The following is a 22,383-nucleotide window of genomic DNA, read 5'->3' as shown; positions in this document are numbered from 1 at the left end:
GTGACTCCACTAGTGCTGCACAACCATCCCAGCAGCAGAAATCAGCAGCCAGGCTTCAGTAATCTTTACAAAAACCAGCAAAACCCAGTGAAATGTCCCTTGCACCCCTTGGGTTATTCTGTGAAATATTAGAATTAATATTAATATTCACAGTGCTGGAAGAAGTGGGAGTTTCTTGACTCCACAAGAAAGTAAAGTTGCTGTTCCTTCTCAAAACACAAAGCCAAATTCTGCTGTTAACTGCACCTTGCCTGACTTATTTCTGTTATCATTGCTACCATTGCTATAGATATTGCTATTATCTCACTTTATTAAAGTTATTGCACAGGTTTGGAGAAGGGAGCTGTGACCGTGGCACCGATTTCAGTGACACACGTCACCCAGGGGTTTTCATCTGCCACAGTTCTCAGGTCTGAGGGACCCCCAGGAGCACAGGATGAGTCCTTGACCCCCCCAAAGACTGAAAATCAAGGGGTACTTCACCCTCCCAGTTGCTGTGGCCACACTGAGGTGGTGGCACAGCAAGAGCCCATCTCAAACCACCCCTACACCACAACCCAGTGAGGGAGCAGAAATTACCAGGAGATAATTTACAAAGAGATAAATCATAAGGAGATACATTCTAAAAAGAGAAAGGCTGAACAGCAGGAACTGGACTGTGTTCTAGAAGTTTCTCCTGCAGGGAAAAAGTCAGGGCAGGAATCACAAGGACGAGCCCTTGGGTTGCTGTTTGCAGGTGAACAGATGATTTACAGTCGTTCAGGAAAAAAAAAGCAACTCTGCAGTTTAATAAGACTTTCCCGATATCTGCTGTTTTCCTGAAGGTGCCTCGTTGCACAGAAGTGTCAGCTTCCAATTAAAGAAACTTGTGGTTAATTCTCGAGGATTAAAAATGGAACATCAAGCAGCCCCAAAAACAAGACAAATAGAAAACTCCTCTTTGACAACAACAACAACAACAAACCCGACCCCACCAACAAAACCAACCCAAAAGTTCCTCACATTCGATTTTACCACTCAACATCCCTTGAATTTGGCTTGGAAAGACACTCTGCAAAGTTAAAGTTAAGGCTGGAGTGGTTTTTTTAAAACAGTTTGTGTTTTAGAGTGTCTTTCTTGGAGAACTGCAGCTCTGAGATGTCTTGAGTGATGCCTGAATTTTAAAAGTGGTCTTTTTTCAAATGAAACCTGTTACATTTGGCAATAGAAACATCCGAGATTGTGGTGATTCGTTTTTTCTGCCTGATGGCTGCAGATTCTTCCCCTCCCATTGGCATGGAAGACACCCTACAATTAATTATTCCAACGGTGATTTCTGATGAGCAGAGTTCTAGGTATGGGATAGTTGGATAATTTGGAACTGCCTTTCCCTTCTCCCCAAAAAATCTTTGACTGCCCCCAAGGACTTCAACCTTTCTGAAGGCTCAGCACGGCAAAATTCAAATTTAGAGTGGCCAAAAAAATTTACCACACTTTGATATTTCAATAATTAAGTGTTGTACTCTGTGTGAGCCAACAAGGGATTTGTCACATCCAGAACAGGAGCTTCCAGCCTTCAGGTGGGAGCCCAGTGGTCACCTCTTAGTCTAGGAAGACCCAAGGAATGTCCTTCAAACAGGTTTTTTTATCGACAGAATAGTTATTTACCGTCAAACTCTCTTTAAATCAAAAGCAACACCAGCTACTAAAATAAGCACAGAGGAAAGAAAAGGCAACAAAAATGTCTGACCTCGACAATTAGGAAAACAAAGTGGAGTAATACAACAAAATCTGTGGATAGAACCACTTTCCTGACTCCTTCTGAGGATGGGAAGAGAAAGTGGGGAGGGAGAGTTTGGGCATTGAATTATGGGGAGGGTGTGAGCACCCAGGTGTGGTGGGCACAGCCAGGTGGCCCTGGGTGGGCACGTGTGGCAGGGAGGGGTCCTGGATGCCAGAAATTCAGAGAAAAAGGAATGCAGGGAACGGTGGAGGGAAGCAGAGTGTGAATGGAGATGATATGTGGAGGGGAGAGGGAGGGAAAGAGAGGGAGGAGGAAAAAGAAAAAGGGTAAGAGAAGAAAAAGAAGAAAAAAATAAAGGGTGAAAAAGGTAAGTGATGAAAAATTAAAAAGAAAGAGATTTTAAAAATACTAAAAATGGAAAAAGATTTAAAAAAGAGGAAAAGGAAAGAATAATAAAAAAATAAATAAAATCAAAAAGCCAGCAGCTTTCATTGCACAAGCCATCCATGGTACAGGAGAGGTGCAGAGCTTCAGGGAGCAGCACAGAGGTGTTTCTTTGGAGAGTTGTCGCCTTCTTTGCCCCACAACACACGGAAAAAAAGCCCCAGTTTGAACTCCCCAGCACCAGCGTGGCCAGGACTTACCCTGCGGGTCGGGGCACAGCACCTGGAATCGTCCGGCATCGGCTGCTGCCACCACCCCCCGCCAGGGCGAGAGGGGACCGGCCCAAAACTCCTCCCGTCCCAACCCCTTCCTCACCTCAGCCCGTCCGTGGCTCAGCGGGGATCCCTTTTCAGGCTCTTTTGGGTTTAGTTTTTCACTTTTTTTTTTTTTTTTTTTTTTTTTTTTTTTTTTTTTTTTTTTTTTTTTTTTTTTTTTTTTTTTTTTTTTTTTCTTTTCCCCCTCCTTGCCACGGGCAGCCCCGGCAGAGCTGCAGTCATGTCGCGATGGCGTAAGAGGAGGTGACACGCGGTGACAGAGCCCGCGGCATCACCGCGATGGTGCTGGTGGTGGTGGAGGGGGGGTCAGGTGGCTCCTGAAGCTGCTTTCGACCTCCCCGTTAACATTTACAGCCAAAAGGCAGCGGCGAGGGGAGGGTGAGGGGAACTCTGCGCTCGGCTTGGAGCTCGAAAACTCAACTCCTCACCCGGCTGTAGGTGTTGGAGTCACTCAGAACACGAGTGTGAGTGTGAATGAGAGCTCGGGGAGGGGGGAGCTGCAGCCTGAGGGGGGCACGGGGTGGTGGGCACTGGTGGGACATGGAGAGGAGGAGGAGGAGGAGGAGGAGGAGGAGGAGCGGATAGGTCCAGGCAGATAAATCTCAATTTAAGTAAGAGGATGGATGTTGAGTCACTCAGAAGCCGAGTGTGAGTGTGAATGAGAGCTCGGGGAGGGGGGAGCTGCAGCCTGAGAGGGGCACGGGATGGTGGGCACTGGTGGGACATGGAGAGGAGGAGGAGGAGGAGGAAGAAGAGGAGTTGATGGGTGCAGGCAGATAAATCTCAATTTAAGATGGATGTTGAGTCACTCAGAAGCCGAGTGTGAGTGTGAATGAGAGCTCGGGGAGGGGGGAGCAGCAGCCTGAGAGGGGGCACGGGGTGGTGGGCACTGGTGGGACATGGAGAGGAGGAGGACGAAGGGGAGGACCAGGAGGTGGAGGAGGAGCAGTTAATGGATGCAGCCAGGTAAGATCTTTAAGTAAGAGGATGGATGTTGAGTCACTCAGCAGCCAAGTGTGAGTGTGAGTGGAAGTTCAGCAGCCTGAGGGGGGCACAGAAATCACCATGGGGTGGTGGGCACTGGTGGGACGTGGAGAGGAGGAGGAGGAGGAGGAGGAGGAGGAAGAGGAGGAGTTGATGGGTGCAGGCAGATAAATCTGAATTTAAATAAGAGGATGGACAAGTCAGTCCAGCACAAACACAGTCCCAGAATATTCTGGGTTAGAAGGGACCCACGAGGCTCATCAGCTCTGAAGTGAATGGCCCACATGGGGCTCAAACCCCCCAGCCTTGGTTTAGCAGCTCTGACTTCAGACAGGGAGATTTTGGGGCTGGGATGTTTTCAGTTGTGTTTCACTACTGATGACTCAAGTATCAGCACACAGCAAATGACTGTGTAACAGCCACAGGTTAATTCATTGATTCTAATCAGTTAAATTCCCCCTCTGAATTCTTCAGCACAGAGGGTTCCACCACCCCTCACTGATGTTTCTGCTGCAGTTTTAAGCAGCTGCTTTATCTGTGATGCCCAGAGCAGCTGTGGCTGCCCCATCCCTGGAAGTGCCCCAGGCCAGGTTGGATGTCAACCCTTTTGTTGTATTTTACTTTATTTTATTTATTTCATTCCATTATTTCATTCTATTTTATTTTATTCTATTTTATTCTTACCGGTTCTGACAGGATTAGTGAGGGCAAGGCAGAGAGGGATTCTTTCTTCCCAGGAAATCAAGCCTGGGAAGGGTTGAGCTGTAGAGGTCACTCTTTTCTCTTCTTGCTCCCAAAAGTTGGATTCCTTATACTTCTGATTTTATTTAACTTTAGATATCTTCCCTTTAAAGTGAGGCATTTTCCAACCTAATGGATTCTGTGAGAGTTCCAGTGATGTCAGACTGTGCTCCAGCTCAGAGCTGGGAATGCCACTCAGGAACAGATAAAACTTGTTGTGAGCAGCTTGTTTGGGAGACAAAGCCCCTCAGGTTGTCCCAGAACAGGAAAATAAACCCAAGGTTCATAAGATTTGTGAGGAAGTGATTTGTGAGGAAGTGATTTGTAGGAAGATCCTGGCTGTCCATCACTGTCCCACTCTCCCTCACAGAACTGTTTTACGCCCAGAAATTGTGATTAACCACTAACACACCACGAATCTGATCACAGGGGGTCACTAATCACCCCCAGTTATTGTTTTTTTTAATTAAAACACCCCACCCTCCCCTCACCTCCTCAGTAGTGGGGTCAGCCAGGCACGTCCAAGCCAAGCCTGACCCAGTGAAGGTGCTGAGTGTCCCCTCACACCCCTCTGGGTCTGTAACATCCATCAGGTCACCTCTTCTGGACAGAACTATTGCAGATGAACTTCCCTGTGATGTTCCCAAGGAAATCCCATCCACATCCTGGGAATCTGGGGTGCTCACAGCCCTGTTGTCCTCCCTGGGCTGGGTTCATTGGGCAATCTGACGTGGTGGTCCAGCCAAAAACCCCGCTGGGATGGGACCACCAGGAGCTGCACTCAAGAGGCATCTCCACCAGGGTTTCTTGAGGAGCAGTGGCCACTGTGTGTGGATCAGAGTGGGACCCAAAATCAATACTTTGGTTGGGCTTGACAGACCAAACATCATGAGTTTTAACCATGATGAGAAGAAATTATTTGGCCTCGTTTTTTTAAATTTTTTTTTTAATTTATTTTTTATTATTTTTATTTCTTTTTAAATTTTTTTTTTTCCCACTGGGAAATAGTGCTACAGGGTGTGGGTTTTGCTGTGTTTTCCTTCAGGAAATGCTGATTTTACAAGGATTGGGCTTTATCTACGAAGGAATGAGATTCTGACATAAAGTCCCTTATCAGCTCTGGGAGTTTGGAGTAAAAATGCTACATTTAAAATGGGTTGTTCTGAGAAGAGATAAGAATAAAAAAAAAAAAAACATTTTCAAGGAAATGTGGTGATTTTTGAGGCAGGATAACGAACAGGGATGAGCCCATCACATCCAGCTGTAAAAGCTGATTTCCTACAGTTCAGATTTTCAGGGATGGGGTAATTCCATCCCTGTGCAGTTTGTTGTGCACTGGGAGCACAAAAAGAAATGTTTTGCTCAGGCTGTGTTTCCCACAGCAATGTGTGTCTTCGCCAAGTTTTCCCCAGCAAATCTCAATTTCCAATTGAAACTGGATTTTCATAACAGCAGTTTGGAAAGCACCCTCAGTTGTTCTCCCTCTCCTCAGTGGTTTTCAGCTCAGACAATCGAAAACGTTGCAGCCAAAAAAAAGAAAAGAAAAAAAAAATTCCCAAAATACTTTTTTTTTTACTTTTCAGACACGGAGCTTTAAGGAATCCTCCAAAGGTCGAAGAGGAAAACTCCTCCAAAAAAAAAAACCCAAAACCTTCTGTTTTCTGTTGTCAAAATCATGGCCAGGAACAGCAAATTTATAACCAGGTCCAGATTTTTTCTCCACCTCCAGCTCCCCTGGAGGCTCTTTGGTGGCTCCCAGACTTGGGGTCCAGCTCTGTTTCTCTTCCCAAATCAAGGCTGTTCCTAAATAGCTGTTCCTAAATAGCTGTTCCTAAATAGCTGTTCCTAAAATAGCAGGGAACCTTCAGAGGCTGGGTCTCACCTTTCCTGGGGATGAACCTCACCTTCAAAGCCTCCCCTCACCCACGGGAGCAACCACAGCAACCTGGTGGCAACACCGGGGTCTTCCCTCCCTCTTGGCTTCTTTCCAGTCTTCCCTGACCCCCCCAGGAAACAAATCCCTGCTCTGCCACCGCCTTTGTTCCAGCTCACCTGATTTCAAGAGGGATTACTTGTGTGCTGGAGATGGAGAAGGAGCAGAAAGTGCCACAAGGGCCTTTTTTGGGCCACAGCTGCCCTCGGTGGTCACCCAGCCCAGCTACCAAGAAGAATAGAGCCTGTCTGCAGCTCCTCAAACCCCTCTGCCAACTGCTGCAGGGATTTCCCAGCCAGACACTGCTCAGTTTGTCCTAAATGGAGCAAAAACCATCGTGTAAGAGTCAGGATAGAGAGGGAAACCCAGCCAGAGCTGCAGAAGGACCGAGGGTGATTTGGGTTTGGATTTGGACTGTGAGGATGGGACAACACTTAGATGGGCTCTCACTGCGCTGCTCTTGGAGGTTTTGGGAGTTGGGGGGGGATTTTGCTCCTATCTCTGCGGTCATGTGCGTTCCATGCAGGATTTTGGCAGGGCTCATCCCTGGGAAATGTTGGCCTGAGGGGCTGGAAAGCTCCTCTGTCCCTCCTGTCACGCCTGGGCCATTGTTTGAGAGCTGGCAGCAGCTCCTGCTGTTAAAACACTGTGACATCTGCGGTGTCACTGCTGTCAGCCTGGGACTGGGGGACACTGCAGCCTTTGGGTGCTGGGCTGGAGGATGATGTTCCTCCACCCACTGGGGATGAAATGGGGCAGAACGAGAGGTTTGGGGCTCTCTGAGTGCTGGGGAAGGGGCTGGAGCAGCAGGAGCAGCTGAGGGAGCTGGGGGGGCTCAGCCTGGAGAAAAGGAGGCTCAGGGGGGACCTTCTGGCTCTGCAACTCCCTGACAGGAGGGTTTGGGCTCTGCTCCCAGAGAACAAGGGACAGGAGGAGAGGGAACAGCCTCAAGCTGTGCCAGGGGAGGTTTAAATTGGATGTTAGGGAATATTTCTCCATAGAAAAGGTTGTCAGGGACTGGCACAGGGTGCCCAGGGAGTCACCATCCCTGGAAGTGCCCAAGGCCAGGTTGGAGCGATCTGGGCTAGTGAAAGGTGTCCCTGCCCATGGCAGAGCTGGAACGAGATGGGCTTTAAGGTCCTCCCCAACCCCAAACATTCCATGATTCTGTGACAACAACCAGCGTGGGACCAGTGCAAACAGAAGCACAGCCTTTGTCAGCGTGAGGGGGAACACACAGACCTGCACACACTTCATTAGGGGAAGGTACTTGATTAAGAAAACCCAATAAAGGAAACTCAGAGGAGAGATTTTTCTTTGTGTCCCAAGTTAAAACAACAGACACAGACCAGAAGATTTGACATGAAATCAGGATTACACATGGCAAAGTGGAATTTCACATCCCCTTTAAGACATGGTTCCTGTAGTTTATACTTGCCTTGGAATATAATCTGAAACCTTCACTGTGCCAATGTTTGTTAAATTCCTCTTCTGACAGCAGGTTTTTTATGTTTCATCTCAAAAAAAATATTTCCTTGCCTTCCACTTTCTGTGTCTGAGCCCCTGTAATTATTTCTGCTCTCACTTAGCAACTCCTCTGACCCTTCTCCACCTCTGCTCTGTCTTTGCAGCTCCTCCCAGTGTCACTTTAGTTGTGATTTTTCTGAATATGCCAAAACAGCTCGGGAGGTGTTAAAACAGGCTGCTCTAAATATCAGCTCTCAGACTTTGGTACGGTTCATTTTCTCTTTGCTGATTCTTCGCAGCTTTACAGTTGGGGAAATGGACTCTGAAGCAGGTGATTTACTGCATGGTTCATTATCTGTCTCCATGTCTCTGCTTTTAACCCATTTTTGGTCCAGCAAACACTTTTTCCGCCCTTCTTTCTCCTCACATTGTTAAAACACAAACAACAAACCACTTTCCCCTTTTTCCACTGGTTGTAGGAGATGTTTTAGCTTTTATTAATCCCTGCAACCTTTTTTCCCTCCCCCCACATTTCCCACTTTCACTTGGCTTTCTTTTCAGTGTTTGAATATTTAATGGTTAAATTTTCCATGACAGTAGCTGGAAGCAAGGCAGCACTTTCTGTGGTTCCCTTTTTTCATTGCCACAAAAGATCTCGAGTTCCTTCCTGAAGGAATGACTTGCACAGGTTCTCCACAGTGAATAAAGCTGTAAGAAAATAAAAAAAAGTAGAACTTACTGTGTTAACACTGCAGATTTAATGAGTTTTTATTGCACAGGAGGAGGACATCGCCGTGCAACAATGAGGCAAATTCCCAAAGGATTAGGTTAGCTGGGTATTTCTGGAAGCACAGCTCTGGGGAGCAAAAATACAGAGGGATAAATAAGAGGCAGGGATGGATGTTCATAGGGATTCAGGGAGTTATTAGGGTTGGAAAAGACCTCTAGGACTGTTGATGCAGCACCTCCACCACGTGTCTTTTGAACACTCCCAGGGATGGTGACTCCACCACTGCCCAGGGCAGCCTGTGCCACTGCTTGAAAACCTTTCCCATCAAGAAATTTCCCTCATGTCCAAACTAAACCTCCCCTGGCACAACTTGGGGCTGTTTCCTCTTGTCCTGTCACTTGTTACTTGGGAGAAGAGGCCAAACTCCACCTCACATATTTTTTCACACTTAGACAGGATTCTCTATTGATTTTGGCTCTTGACTGTTTGTCATTCCAGCCTAATTCCCTGGATTCTGTCCAGGATGACAGAGCACAGGGAAGCTGCAGGTCTGGGGAAGGAGCTGCTTCCCCACATCCCTGTTTCCATCCTGCCAAAGGATGGGGCAATTGCTCCACCTCTGCCATGGCCCTTCCCTGCACCCCCTTGCTGCTCATTTACCCTGGGGGTAAATCACTTGGGTTGGATGGAAACTCTCCAAAAGGAGGCTTTTCCATCTGGAAATGCTGATCAGGCAGGATTGAAGTGTTCCATGGAAAGGGTTTGATTCTGTCAAATCCTTGGGAAAATCAGTGGGAACAAAGCCAGGCTTCCTCCACCCCTGCCAGCCCACCCATCTGCCTGGATATTCCTGGACTTCCTGGCTCTGTGGGTACAAGAATTCCCAGCTGGTGGGTGAGCCCAATGCCCCAGCCAGGCCAGCAAAGAAAAGCAGCTCCTTTACAGCAGGAACAGCAATAATTAATCCATGGATTAATTTAATAATAACACTTATTCATGGAATGAGTTGGTTACGTGACCTGTCAACCCCCAGTGACTTCCCTGCTCCATGTGAGGATGTTTCAGGCTCTCCCAGAGCTGCAGAGGAAATCCCAGGATGGAGGTCACAGGTAGGAAGGGCCTGTGAGTGGACAAGATAGGGAGGATCACAGAATCCCACATTTAGGTTGGAAAAGAACCCCAAGACCATCAAGTCCAGTCTGTGCCTGATCCCCACTTTGTCCCCCAGCCCAGAGCACTGAGTGCCACGTCCTTCCTTCAACACCTCCAGGGACGAGGACTCCAAACCTCCCTGGGCAGCCCTTTCCAATGTCTAACCCCCCCTTTTCTATGAAGAAATTTTTCCTAATGTCCAACCTAAACCTCTCCAAGTGCAGCTTAACACTGCATCCTCTCCCCCTGGGGTGGGGGGGACAGAAAGGGAATCTCAGCTCAAGAGCCAAATTCCTGGGTACTCACAAACCCTCCAGGCTCCGTTTCTGTAGACCCCAAAGAGGCAGTGGGGACACCACCCACCCTGCCCCGAGCTGCCCCTGTGCAGATGGAGCAGAGTAGCACCTCACACTGACCGAGGGCCGCAAAGAACCGCTCAGAGAATCAGCCGAGGAAACCACCTGTCACTGCCTGTGCTGGCAGCTGGGGACAAAAATAGCCTCTCTTTGTGACACTGCTGCTCTCTGCACCTCCTGGCTCTCTGCAGGACCTGCCCTGGCCCCAGCTGGGTGGGCAGGAGGTGTCCCAGTGCCTGTCCTCACCCCACAGATGTGCTCCTGTCCCCAGGGGGGATGGTTGCAAGCAGGGGGCAGAGGGGAAAACAGCCAGCACTGGCTGTGAGAATATACTTCTACAGTGGTTCAGTAAATTATTCAGGGGTCTGGTACAGTGGCCAGTGAGCCCACAGAGCTGTGGGAGTCACGTTCGGGCTTCTGAACAAAACAGAAGCTCCTGATACCTGGGAGAGATAGAAGGGTTGGTTTGTCCTTGTGTGACTTGCAACTGATAACGAGGCGTGTCCTGGTGACAAAATAGGTGTCCTGGAGATAAGATGGGTGTCCTGGTGATAAGATAGGTTGGTATGAGATAGATCAGCGTGGGGATATGATGGGGTGTTACGTGGTGTTGATCAGACATGCTTGGCCACCAACCAGCACTTTGTCACGTCTCACGTTATCGCTGCGGGTGCTCAGAGGGAAGATGAGGTTCATCTTTTCCCTTGCAACATGCAGAGTGAAGGAGTCAGGAGAGCTTGAAAGGTTCAGGTAAAACAGAGGGAGATGGGTGAGTGGAGAGAAGGAGGTAAGGAGAGCTCAGCAAGAAGAGAGGGTTTGGGGAAGATTTGGGGAGAGCAGCATGAGCCACAGAGTCTTCTGGCATAACCTCAAGGGATCTATGTCCTGTCTGTCAGGGTGTGGATACACACACTCACTTCAAATCATCTCCAACTAAACCAGAGGCTCCTCTGGGAATTCGACTTTTCTGGTACTTTCCTTCAGCCGTGCTGAAAATTTAACAGGAGAGATCATTTCAAACCAGAAGATGGATTTGTTTTGAGAGCAAGGTCTAAGCAAAACGTCTTGGCTGTGGTTCTCAAGTAGAAAACACATCGAACCTTCCCTTTTCCAGCTTTCTCTGGGAAGGGAACACGACAGAGAGAATAATTCTTTTCCTGTCTCTGCCACTGACTGAACAGCAACAAGGCAGTTTCTCCCCTGATACCTGTTTTCCTCTCTGCTGGCAGGGATAACATGTCCTCAGTTCAGCACACAGGACAAGCTCACAGGACTGAGGGAGAAAATGCTTTGGCACATAAATAGTTGGTGTCACTGGAGGCTTCAGTCCGAGCAAGGAGAGGGGAACACTTGGCTTTCATCAAACCTGGGTTCTCTGAACAGGCTGCACCAGAGGTTAATTAATTCAAATCCCACACCTGATGCTCCCCAGGAACCTTGTCTTCAGACCAAACCCACCTCCCTGCAAGGCTTTAGGTGGTGGCTGTGCCCCTGGACTGCAGCTGCTTGCTTGGCCTCAGGACAAGGTGCTGTGTGTGAGCTGCTGTGTGGCTTCTCAGACGCCAGGAGATGGTGACAGATAAGCTTCTGTAGTCACTGTACCTCGGGGCTCACATCTTCTGCTTCCTCTGTTTCCCCAGCCCTCACAACCACCCTGGGCTCTGCAGCAGGGCAGGTCAGAGTCACCCCCACCACGGGTGATCCCCATCTAGGGGCAGGGTCAGCCAGGAGGGTTCCACGGGGGGCTCAGCTGAGCTGCGAGAGAGCTGCAAGAAAAAAACTCCATCCCTGCAGCAAAACCAGCCCAAGGGTCACCTGCTCGGTCAAGGAGACCATCAGGGAGTTAAACCCCTGGCCTAGCAGAGGGAAATTATAATTATTTTCCTGTCAGCTTGAAGCAGTTCAATAATCTGAGCCGTAGATGTTAAAAATATAGAATAGTTTATTTATAGGATGAGGAACAAGATGCTCACTTCATCAGCACAGAGGGGCCAGGTGGGATCCAGGAGGTGAGGAATGGGCCCTGGAATTTGGATCTTTAGGAGCCATGAGCACCCTGGGGGGTGTGTGAAGCCCTGCTGTGTGCTGAGCAGGGCTGGCAGTGCCAGGGGGAGAGAGGAGCCTGGCAGAGGCACGAGGACAAACCAGTGGGTCCCACTGCTCCTCTCCATCCCAGCTGCTCCTTGCCCTAAGCCAAGTGGGGAGGGGACTCAGTGGCTCCCTGTCCTGTGTCACACCCCACTCAAACCTCACCAGAAATGTGACCTGGGTGGTTTCCTGTGAAGGAATTGTTCGTTGAAGTGTCTGGAAAGATCCAGATCTGCCGGAGCCAACACGGTTCATCCTCGGTGACACTGGTGGACACAAAGCCCTGAGGTCACAGAGTCACAGAACCAGAGAATGGTTAGTGCTGGAGGGGAGCTCTGGAGATCATCCATCCCAACCCTCCTGCCAAGGCAGGGTCACCTGGAGCAGGTGACACAGGGACACGTCCAGGTGGGTTCTGAAGGTCTTCACGGAGGGAAGGTCCTGGGGATAACTTTGGAATCGGGTAGGAAGGAGCTCTAATACTGTCTGTACCATCCTGTGCTGGCTCAGGCTGGAGGTGGAGGTCATGGCCTGCCGCTGACAGGAGGCACAGCCGAGTGGCCCCTGTGCTGGGACAGCATCATCTCCCAGGTGCTTCGTTCTGGAACTGCTTGAGAAACATTGGAGAGATTAAAGCAAAACTTCACAAGGAGCCTTTCCAGGTCCCAGGCAGGTGGGGGGTGCGTTGAGGAGCAGAGAAGGAAGCTCAGGGAAGAGCTGCTTTTGACTTGTCCTCTGTCTGTGGCCCGTTTTCTGGCTTGGCAGCAATGCTGTAGTAGTAGGAGCGGATTGTGTTCTCCACTTCTGCAAATCCAGGACGTTCTTCCCACCTGAGAGGGCAGAGAGAAACAAGGGGAGTCAACAGAGAGGACAAGAGCAGACTGATGCAATGAGAAGATACCAAACACAGAGAACCTGGGGAGGAACAGCAGCCCAGCTTAGGAGGACAGCTCAGACCGTTCTGGGATGAAGAGGGTCCAAGACACAGAGCTTGGACAATTCCCAGGGCTGGCACAGGCAAATGGAGGAGGATGGCGGTGAAAGGTTCATCATGGGCTGGAGAGAGACCCCAAGGCAGGAGACACCAGCTCTTTGTGTCATCACCATCCAGACATCACCACTCAGCCAGTGCACTCCAACCTGGCCTAGTGGAGCTGTCCCTGCCCATGGCCAGGGGTTGGGATGAGGTGACCTTTAAGGTCCCCTTCCAACCCAAACCATTCTGGGACTCCTGAGCTGGTGGGAGCCTCACCTGTAGGTCCAGCACTGCTGCATGAGGGCGAACATCTCTGCGGGGCAGTTGGTGGGACAGTCCATGCGCTTGCCCTGCTCTATGAAGCTGATCACCTCGGGGCCTTTCATTTTCTAGGATCGAGTGGGAAATGCATTAATGTTCTTGGAGCTGCCACAGGTCAGAGCTGGGCCTGGGGCAAAGCTCTGGTCCCATGAGCCACAGCTGAGCCGCTGTTTCCAACCTCAGCACCCACAGATGGTATCTCGTGCTGTGGCCCATCTTGCAGACCCCATCTTGCCCAGCCCAGAGACCTCATCACACCCATCCTGACAACCCCATCCCTCCCATCCTCCAGACCCCATCCCATCCATCCTCCAGACCCCATCCTGCTGACCCAGACCTCTTATCCAGATCCCTTATCCTGCTAATCCCATCCTGACAACCCCATCCCTCCCATCCTGACAACCCCATCCCTCCCATCCTCCAGACCCCATCCTGCCCACACTGTAGACCCCATCCTGCTGACCCAGACCCCTTATCCTGCTGATCCTCCCCAGCCTGCAGACCCCACCCCACCCAGCCTCGAAACTCCATCCCACCCATCCTGCCAACCCCATCCCACCCACCTTGCAGACCCCACCCTACCTACCCTGCAGACCCCATCCCTCCCATCCTGCAGACCCCTCCCCCAGACCCCACCTCAAGTACAGCAGTGGTTGAAAAGTGACTTTTCAGCTCTGCAAGTGAGCAGAAGGAGCCAAGAGAAGATCTGCTTTGACTCCAACCCAAGTGAATTTAGTTTGTTTTCTATTTCTTCTCCCTCCAGTGAACACAGAGCTGCAGGATCCAACCTCGTGGTGCCTTCCATGAAGGACAAGTGGACCTGAGTCCTTTCCCCTCTGTCCACCAGTGGGAATACCCACTCATGGAAGTAGGAATTGCAGTTTCTGTGTGTGTCAGCTGTGATTGTGTCATCCACCTGTGATGAACCCGGCTCTGCCTCACCTTGTGGGGTTTCTGTCTCACCTTGTGGGATTTCTGTCTCACCTTGTGGGGTTTCTGTCTCACCTTGTGGGGTTTCTATCTTATCTTGTTCAGTTTCTATCTTACCTTGTAAGGTTTCTACCTCGCCTTGTAGGGTTTCTATCTTACCTTGTAGGGTTTCTATCTTACCTTGTGGTGTTCCTATCTCTCCTTGTAGGATTTCTGTCTCACCTTGAAGGGTTTCTGTCTCACCTTGTAGGATTTCATTGTAGGGTTTCTGCCTCACCGAGTAGGGTCTCTATCTCTCCTTGTAGGGCTTCTGCCTCTCCTTGTAGGGTTTCTGTCCCACCTTGAAGGGTTTCTGTCTCATCTTGTGGGGTATCTGTCCCTCTGTGTAGGGTTTCTGTCTCTCTATGTAGGGTTTCTGCCTCACCTCGTAGGGTTCCATCCTCACCTTGTAGGGTTTCTGCCCGTAGCTGAAGGCCTCCCACATGGTCACCCCGTAGCTCCACACGTCGCTCTTGCTGGAGAACTTGTGGTAGTTGATGCACTCGGGGGCGTACCACTTGAGGGGCCACTTCCCTGCTGTCCTGGCCTGCAGCAGAAAACAAAGGGGAGCATTCCCACCCCGAGCTGGGCCTGAATCCTGCTTTGCTAAATGTTTTGTGCCCAGGGCAATTCCTTGCTGCTGAAAAAAAATCCTCTAAATCCTCAACTCCAAACCCCAGTCCTGGAATCTGGAGCTTGTTGTGCAGGATGGGGACCCTCCTGCCACCCTCCTCCTGCACCCCAACCCCAGGGCTGTTTAATCAAAGAGTCATGGAGTGGTTTGGGTTGGAAGGACCTTAAAGCCCATCCAGTCCCAGCCCCTGCCATGGGCAGGGACACCTTCCACTAGCCCAGGTTTCTCCAACCTGGCCTTGGACACTTCCAGGGATCCAGGGGCAGCCACAGCTTCTCTGGGAATTACATCACAGCCCCTCATCACCCTCATAGCCAAGAATTCCTTTCCAATCTCCCATCTCACCCTGCCCTCTGGCACTGCGAAGCCATTCCCTGTGTCCTGTCCCTCCATCCCTTGTCCCCAGTCCCTCTCCAGCTCTCCTGGAGCCCCTTTAGGCCTTGGAAGGGACTCTCGGGCCTCCTTGGAGCCTTCTCTTCTCCAGCTGAACCCCCCAAGCTCTCCCAGCCTGGCTCCAGCCCTGTGATAACTTAGTGGCCTTGTCTGGACTCATTCCAATCTTTCTCGTGCTGGGGGCCCCAGAGCTGGACCCCGGATTCCAGGTGGGGTCTCTGGTTCTCCCTGCTGGGAAGAGCAGTCCTGGCTCACTTTCCATCCCCTTCTCTTCCCTGCTCTTTGCTCTCTGGCTCCTCTCATCCCACTGCACCACGTTCCCCTCGCTGCCTCTGCGTCCATCTGAACGTCCTCCTGGGGAGCCAGAGCTTTGCAATCCTCCTTTTTGAGTGTCCCAGCAGTGAGACCAGCCAGGGTGGGATGTTGTTGTACAGCTCATGTGGAGCACAAACCCCCTTTCTCTGGAGGTCTCAGCCCCCTGCTCCTCACACTTACCTTGTAGTAACTGTCATCAGCACCAAGAGCCTTGGAGAGCCCAAAGTCACTGATCTTGGCGTAGTGCTGGTTGACCAGCAGGACGTTTCTGGCTGCCAGGTCCCTGTGGACAAAGTTCTTCTCCTCTAAGTACTTCATCCCTATGGACACCTGGTGCATCAGCTCCACGATATTGCTGACTGCAATCTCGTCTCTGGGGAAGATGAAGGGACAATTCTTTAGTAAAGGTCCCCTCTGGATTTTCCAGCTTCAAGGGGGAATGAGAAGGGACATCTCTGCTTAGTCCCTCTTATCCCACAGGAAAAGACGTCGCAGCTTCTCTGCTCCTCCAAAGCTCAGCTCACCTGGCAGCAGAAAGTCACCCAGAGATATTTAATTCAATACTCACTTCTTGGAGGCCAAGAACCTGTTGAGGGGCCCCCCAGAAGCCATCTCCATCACCAGCATCAGGGACTCTGCCTCACACACCCCGATCATGCGGACGATGTAGGGGTTGTCCAGCTGGTGCATGATCTGGGCTTCCTTCATCATCTCATCCTTCACTGTTTTCTCGTTGTTGCTCTTCAGCACCTTTATGGCCACATCAATCTGCTTCCTGCAGGAGGAACACGAGTGGGACGAGCTGAGCAGCAGCTGAGTTCAGGTGTCACAGGCAGGAATGCAAAACACTTCTCAGGTGGTGCTGGTTGGACCTCTCAACAGGATGTTTTGGCAGAGCCCTGCACCATCCTGGTATCCCAGGCCAAAGAGCAAAGGATCACCTCACCCTTCTAAGGGTAGGCCAGTAGTTGCCATCTGTAGATCTGAAGGCACAGAACCTCCCACACCAAGATCTGTGTCATTGCTGCCACTCCTCGAGGGGGAAACTGAGGCACAAGGTAAGTAAGGACCATCTCTGTGGGCTCATAGACAACCAGTGACAGAGCCAAGGATGGCACATTCAGGCTCACTCCTTTGCCCTCACATGGACCTGACCTCAGGAGCATGGCCCTGCTCCTCTGGGCACAGGAAACACCTTCAGGGCATTGGAATGAGAGGATCTTTAAGGTCCCTACTCACCCAAACCATTCAGAAGTGGCAGTGGAGTGTGTGGGGCAGGTTCACACTCAGGGGAGTGAGGCTGTCACTGAAAACCCACGAGAAATCATGGAATCATAGCATCACACCATCCTATCATTGAATTATTAGGGTTGGGAAAGACCTCTAAGATCATCAAGGCCGTGCTGTGAATGAATCCCCCATCACCCACTAAACCACGGCACCAAGTGCCACAGCCACTCGTTTTTTGACCACATCCAGTGGTGCTGACCCCTTCATCAGATCCACCACCACTGCCCTTCCAGACCACCTCTTAAAGCTCCACCCCGTTATCATTTTAGGGTCCATCCAGCTAGAAACAGGATAAGTGGGGACACCCCTGAGCCCAGCCCAGATGTGTCCCCTCCAGCTCCCTCCTCCCCCCTCCGGCTAACACTCACTTCCTCATTTTGTAGACTCCTTTCTTGACACAGCCAAAGTTTCCTGCCCCCAGCTCCACTTCATCGATCATCAGGTGGTCCCTCTTGAGGAAGAGTTTCTTGTCCTTCAGCTCCTCGGGGTCGCTGTAGGGGCTCTCGTACACGCTGGTGTCCATGGGCAGCAGGTGGGACTTCCCGGCACCTTCCCGAGGGACACAAGGTTCAGGAACCCCCTGCCCTTCCCCATCCCTCTCTCCCTCACTCATTGGGAAGGTTTTCTCTGCTCTCTTGGCCAGTTCTCCTTCAAGCTCCGGGATTTATCCTCCCTCATGGGCATCTCCCTTCCTTACACGAGCCAGGGCCTGTCCTGGTTCCAGCTGCTGAAGGAGCCAGGATGGGGACAGGTGGCTGAGCATTCCCATTCCACATATCAGACTCTGCAGGGCCTGGGTGTGGGCAGGACGTCATCCCAGTGAAATACAGATGAATCCATGGATTATTTAGGAGGCAGGATGGAAGGTGGGGGTAGGACAGGGCTCGATGGGCCGGGTAAAACAGGGAATGGGATAAGGGTGGATTTACTGGGAGCTCAGAACCCTGACATGACTGGGATGCTCCTGGGTGCCTTTGTAAGATAGGGGTCTACAGGCAACCCCTGTGGCTCCTGTGCCATCCCCAGGTCCTGTCCCCTGCCAGGACGGGGCTCCCAGAGGTGCTCACCCACAGGCTCCGGCGTGTATCCGTCTGCATTGAGGGGGCCCAGGTTCCTCTGGAAAAGAAATGGGGATACAGTGGATGAAGGAGCACAGAGAAACTGCTTCAGTTAGTTAGAAATGGAGAGGGAAGGGACAGGGAGCCTCTGCACCCCAACAGAGCCCAGCTGGTGATGCCCTTAAAAGGCCCTGAGGTGGCACAAGAGATGGGAGGGATAATGAGCCAACATCCCTCTTCCAGTCCTGGCTGGCAGATCCCAAATCAGGGATCAGGCCCTGAGGGATCCAGAGACAGGAATCCTGAACACATCACCCTCCTCCAGTACAGCAGAGAGTGGCAAAGGTGTGGGACATTCATCCAGCACTGCCTGGAGGCACCAGGACGTGGCAGTTTGGGGCACCACGATATAAGATCTGAAACCATCAGTGTCCAAAGGACGGCAGTGAAGATGGGGAAGGGCCTTGAAGGGCAGACCAAGGGTACTTGGTGTGTTCAGCTGGAGAAGAGGAGAATGAGGAGAGACCTCACTGCAGTTCCAGCTTCCTCAGGAGGGGCAGAAGAGGGGCAGGCGCTGAGCTCTGCTCTGGAACCAGGGACAGGAGCCAGGGAAGGGCTGGAGCTGTGCCAGGGGGGTTGGGATGGATCTCAGGGAAAGGTTCTTCCCCCAGAGGGTGGTGGGCACTGCCCAGGCTCCCCAGGGCAGTGGGCACGGCCCCAAGGCTGCCAGAGCTCCAGGAGGGTTTGGGCAACGCTCTGAGGGACAGGGGGGGATTGTTGGGGTGTCCTGGGCAGGGCCAGGGGTTGGACTGGATGATCCCTGTGGGTCCCTTCCCACTCAGCATGTTCTGTGATCCTGTGACTTGGGAGCCCAGCAGGGATTGTGAAAGCTCCTGAGACAATGGGGGAGTGCTCAGGCCTCTCTCAGCTCCACTGGGTTCTGGGATGGGCTCAGAGCCCCCAAACTCCCTGGTTTCAACACAGCTCAGCTCTGGCAGCTGTGACTGAGCCCAGACATGCCCTGAGGCCGAGGGAGGACAAAGACCTGGCCGGGGGCCAGTGGGCTGAGCGTTCCCAGAATCCAACCACGTCTTCCTCGCTCCTGCCTGGCAAGGAGGGCAGGGGCAGAGGCCTTCCCAAGGGTATTGCAAGGAGCTCAGTATGAATGGAAACCATTTTCAGCTCCAACAGTAGCTGTGCCCAGCGATTCCTCATCCCCACCCCAGCTGGAAAAGGGACAGTGTCACAGCTGGGCTTAATATAGTCCCTTGGAGTTACCAGGTTTTAGGGAAAAGCAGAGTTTGGAGAGCAGAGTTTGATCAGCAAAGCTTGAAATGCAATAGTATTAAATCACTGAGGTACCAATAAAAGAACCCCTACCCCCCCCCAAAAAAAAAATACTTACACTCACAGAGGGGTGGGCTGGTGGAGCTGGTGCTGCAGATGCTGCAAAATCAGGAGAGAGAAATTAGGAGTTTGCATGAGCTTAAGCAGGATCAGAGCAGTCCTTGAAGGGCTGTGTCTGATCACATCCCCCCCCCACCCCCCAAAGGACAGTTTTCACAGCTTTAGCAAAAAAAAAATAATAAAAAAAAAAAGGTGTGGAAAGGTGTGGGTGTTATCCCTCACCTGGCATGTTGGGGTTGGGGCAGGTTTCCTTCAGGTAGAAAATCAGCCCGTCTGGTTTGAGTTTTAGGTACTCCACCAACTGCAGGAGGAAAAAGAGATTATTGTGAGGAAAAAAATCACCCCTTTTTTTACTGAAGGCAACTTTGGTGGTTTATGGCAATAAGATTTATGGCAGGCAAGGTCTAGAATGTTTCTGTCCTCTGTCTAAGAGGAGATCTGCTCACTCAGGGATGTCCTGCAGTAAGGGCTTGTATATTTGGATACCTGCCAGAGCTGGGAAGAACTTTGGAAGTTAGATAAGGACCAAAGAAAGACAAAAGGAAATCTCCTTTTGAGAGATTTTCAGCGTAATATTATTGTCCCAGCCAGAAAGGGTTTTTTAAGTCCTGCTGTGTTTGATAAGGCCTGAGAGAAACTTTTTGCTTTCCCAGAGGAACTCCAGGGTTAGCTCTGAGGACCCCAGGCAGCTTTTCCCTGCAGCACCACTGGTCCAAGCACGGTGGGGATTTGACTCTGGCTGGAGACAACCAGCCCAGGCCCAGCCACTGGACCACAGGGACACAAGGCTTTCTCTTCCCCTCCTGTCTGGCTCAGATTTCAGCTGCAATTGAGAGCCTGGCGTGGTTCTGTTGCCATAAAAATGCCCCCAAGTCTTTGTTTTCAATCAAACTCAGAGTGAAAACAGTCCTGGGAATTCGGAACATTCAGCAAAACAGAGTCACTTGTCCCCCCCCAGGCAGCCCTGCCCAGGGGGGAGCTCTGGGATCTGCTCCCTGGAGCAGGTCTGAGGTGGGTGCCAAGGGGCACAGCTGGGCTCTGGGGGGACATGGACCCCTCAGCAGTGCCAGGAGTTGCTGGACCCTGTGACTCATTCCCTAAAAACCCACCCCCACCTTCATGAGGATTGCTGGGCCATCCCAGCCACGTCCACCTCCCACTCTCAGGGGTGACAGGATGTGTCTCCTGCCACTGGGATCTCCAGCCACATAAAGATCTCAGCAGCTGGCTCCAGACTTCTGCCCTCCCCTACTCCCTGCACAGAAATCAGTCCCTTGGAACGTGGTTTGGCAATCTGTAGCCAACAGTTTTGCCAGTCTGGGAGCAGTTTGGGGAACACACGGGAGGGACAAGGTGGAGTGAGCAATTTCAGGGTTTTCTGGAAGGGAAAACAACCCACACCACCACCCATAGATGCTTTTAAAGCCTTTAAAGGTCCACATGCCTTTCCTGTCCCTCAAGGCAGCTGCAGTTGGTCAGAGCCTGGTGCTGGTCACACCAAGGCAGTGGTTTTGATCCCTGTATGGGCCATTCACTTCAGAGCTGATGATCCTCCCCTCTATTTCCAGCTCAGAAGAACAAGTGAAAAATGCCTGTGCTTTCTTAGACACCAATTTTCAGCACCCCCAGCACTTTACCTGCCAGAGTGTGTCGAACTTGGTGCCCTCAGGGATGGAGTATTTGCCAGACTTGTCCTGGTCCACCCTGTAGTGATACACGGTCTTGCCATAGACAAGGGACAGGGCGTAGGCACGGTTCTCCTTCCTTTCTCGCAGCCTGGGAGGAAGGAGGACTATTAAAAGTAGCTCTAGAACTTGCCCTGCAAGTTGTCGTGGTTGCCAGGGGTGGGTGGGCACATGGAAAAGTGTCCCTGAAGCCACTGATGGACCTTCCTGACCCCCCTCTGAAGATGCCAAGGGGGATCCTTCAGCTGCCAGGGTTTGCCTCTCTCATGGAACCCCAGCACGGTTTGGGTTGGAAGGGATCTTAAGGATCAAGTTCCACACCTCTGCCATGGGCAGGGACACCTTCCACCAGCCCAGCTTGCTCCAACCTGGCCTTGGACACTCCCAGGGATGGGACAGCCACAGCTTCTCTGCCCAACCTGTTCCAGGGCCTGCCCACCCTCCCAGCCAAGAATTCCTTCCCAGTATCCCATCTGAATTTCTCCTCTTTCAGATTAAACCCATTCCCCCTTGTCCCATCACTACAGTTCCTGATGAACTGTTCTCCAGCTAATTCTCCCTTTGCCTGACTCATTCAGGAGATAATTCAATTAAGGGCTGTCTCATCTTGGCAGAGAAGCAGAGCAAACGCTTTCTCCTGTGTTTTATGGGCCATACATTGCCAAAGTGTCAGTGTTAAATGCCTTCATCAACTGAACCCTATATTTCATATCATCCAGTGCAGTGGAAAGCACATTTCATAGAGATATTTCAACATGAGAAATAAATAAAGCTCAAGGTTGGCTCTTCACAGAGTCCAGACACTGTCGGGGCAATGACAGATTTGGGGGCTCAACCCCTGTCTTTGAAATATCTGTAACCAGCCTGACCATAGTCAGCTAAACCTCTCAGAACTACCATGTGAAAGCAACAATTACAGGATGGTGGAGGTGGAGGAAGGTTAAAAAGCACAGGCTTTGGATACTCACAGGAATTTCCCGTCAGGCTGTGCCCCCGAGTAGAGCCTCCGTTCAGCCTCGTCCCGGGTGATGCTGCCGTGGTACCAGGGCATCCTCTCATGGGCTGTGGTGGCAACCAGCTTCTCCACCTGTGGAGCCTGGCTTATGATGGCCTGTTCCAGTGCATCCCCCTGGAAAAGAGTGGGAAATGAGACCTCCTGCTGTTCTGCTGCGCTGTTTCGTGGTTCAGCACGGTTGATTTTGCACCAGCTGGGGTAGATGACACAGGAAACTTGGAGGGTCTCCCAATTAAAGGGCCTGTGACCCAACAATGGGTTGAATTCTGTACTGCTACAGAGCAGAATTCTTTGCTTCTCTCAATTGACCTCATCCCTCGAATCCAGCTGAAGTCCATTGACTTGCTGGTGAGGGAAGAGAAAATCTTCGTGTTTACGTGGTGGAACTTGATGTCAGGGTTGTGGGGTGTCTTTTGCCTTTGCATTC

The 22,383-nt window shown here is 51.2% G+C and overlaps 1 protein-coding gene across 3 annotated transcripts in view; it reads right to left on the bottom strand.

Moving 5' to 3' along the window:
- Positions 1-12,260: 12,260 nt before the first annotated feature.
- Positions 12,261-22,383, bottom strand: part of LOC114070354 (tyrosine-protein kinase ZAP-70) — a 14,077-nt gene continuing 3,954 nt past the window's right edge. Inside the window, exons 2-12 of one of the 3 annotated variants that reach the window (XM_027907711.1) lie at positions 21,910-22,070; positions 20,894-21,032; positions 19,479-19,557; positions 19,255-19,295; positions 17,859-17,907; positions 17,160-17,340; positions 16,070-16,276; positions 15,682-15,874; positions 14,566-14,706; positions 13,146-13,258; positions 12,261-12,723 (exon numbers count right to left, since the gene is read on the bottom strand). In XM_027907711.1, coding sequence (XP_027763512.1) covers positions 12,600-12,723; positions 13,146-13,258; positions 14,566-14,706; positions 15,682-15,874; positions 16,070-16,276; positions 17,160-17,340; positions 17,859-17,907; positions 19,255-19,295; positions 19,479-19,557; positions 20,894-21,032; positions 21,910-22,070 — 1,428 coding nt within the window. In that variant the 3' untranslated portion in view covers positions 12,261-12,599. Of the gene's footprint in view, positions 12,724-13,145; positions 13,259-14,565; positions 14,707-15,681; positions 15,875-16,069; positions 16,277-17,159; positions 17,341-17,858; positions 17,908-18,290; positions 18,313-19,254; positions 19,296-19,478; positions 19,558-20,893; positions 21,033-21,909; positions 22,071-22,383 lie in introns of all 3 variants that reach the window. The other 2 variants (XM_027907712.1, XM_027907713.1) reach the window with 2 other exon arrangements.

This window comes from Empidonax traillii, unplaced genomic scaffold (genome assembly GCF_003031625.1).
Source record: "Empidonax traillii isolate 1590-97213 ecotype Southwest subspecies unplaced genomic scaffold, ASM303162v1 scaffold1529:size122720, whole genome shotgun sequence".
Lineage (NCBI taxonomy): Eukaryota > Metazoa > Chordata > Aves > Passeriformes > Tyrannidae > Empidonax > Empidonax traillii.
This window is presented reverse-complemented; position numbering and strand designations above follow the sequence as displayed.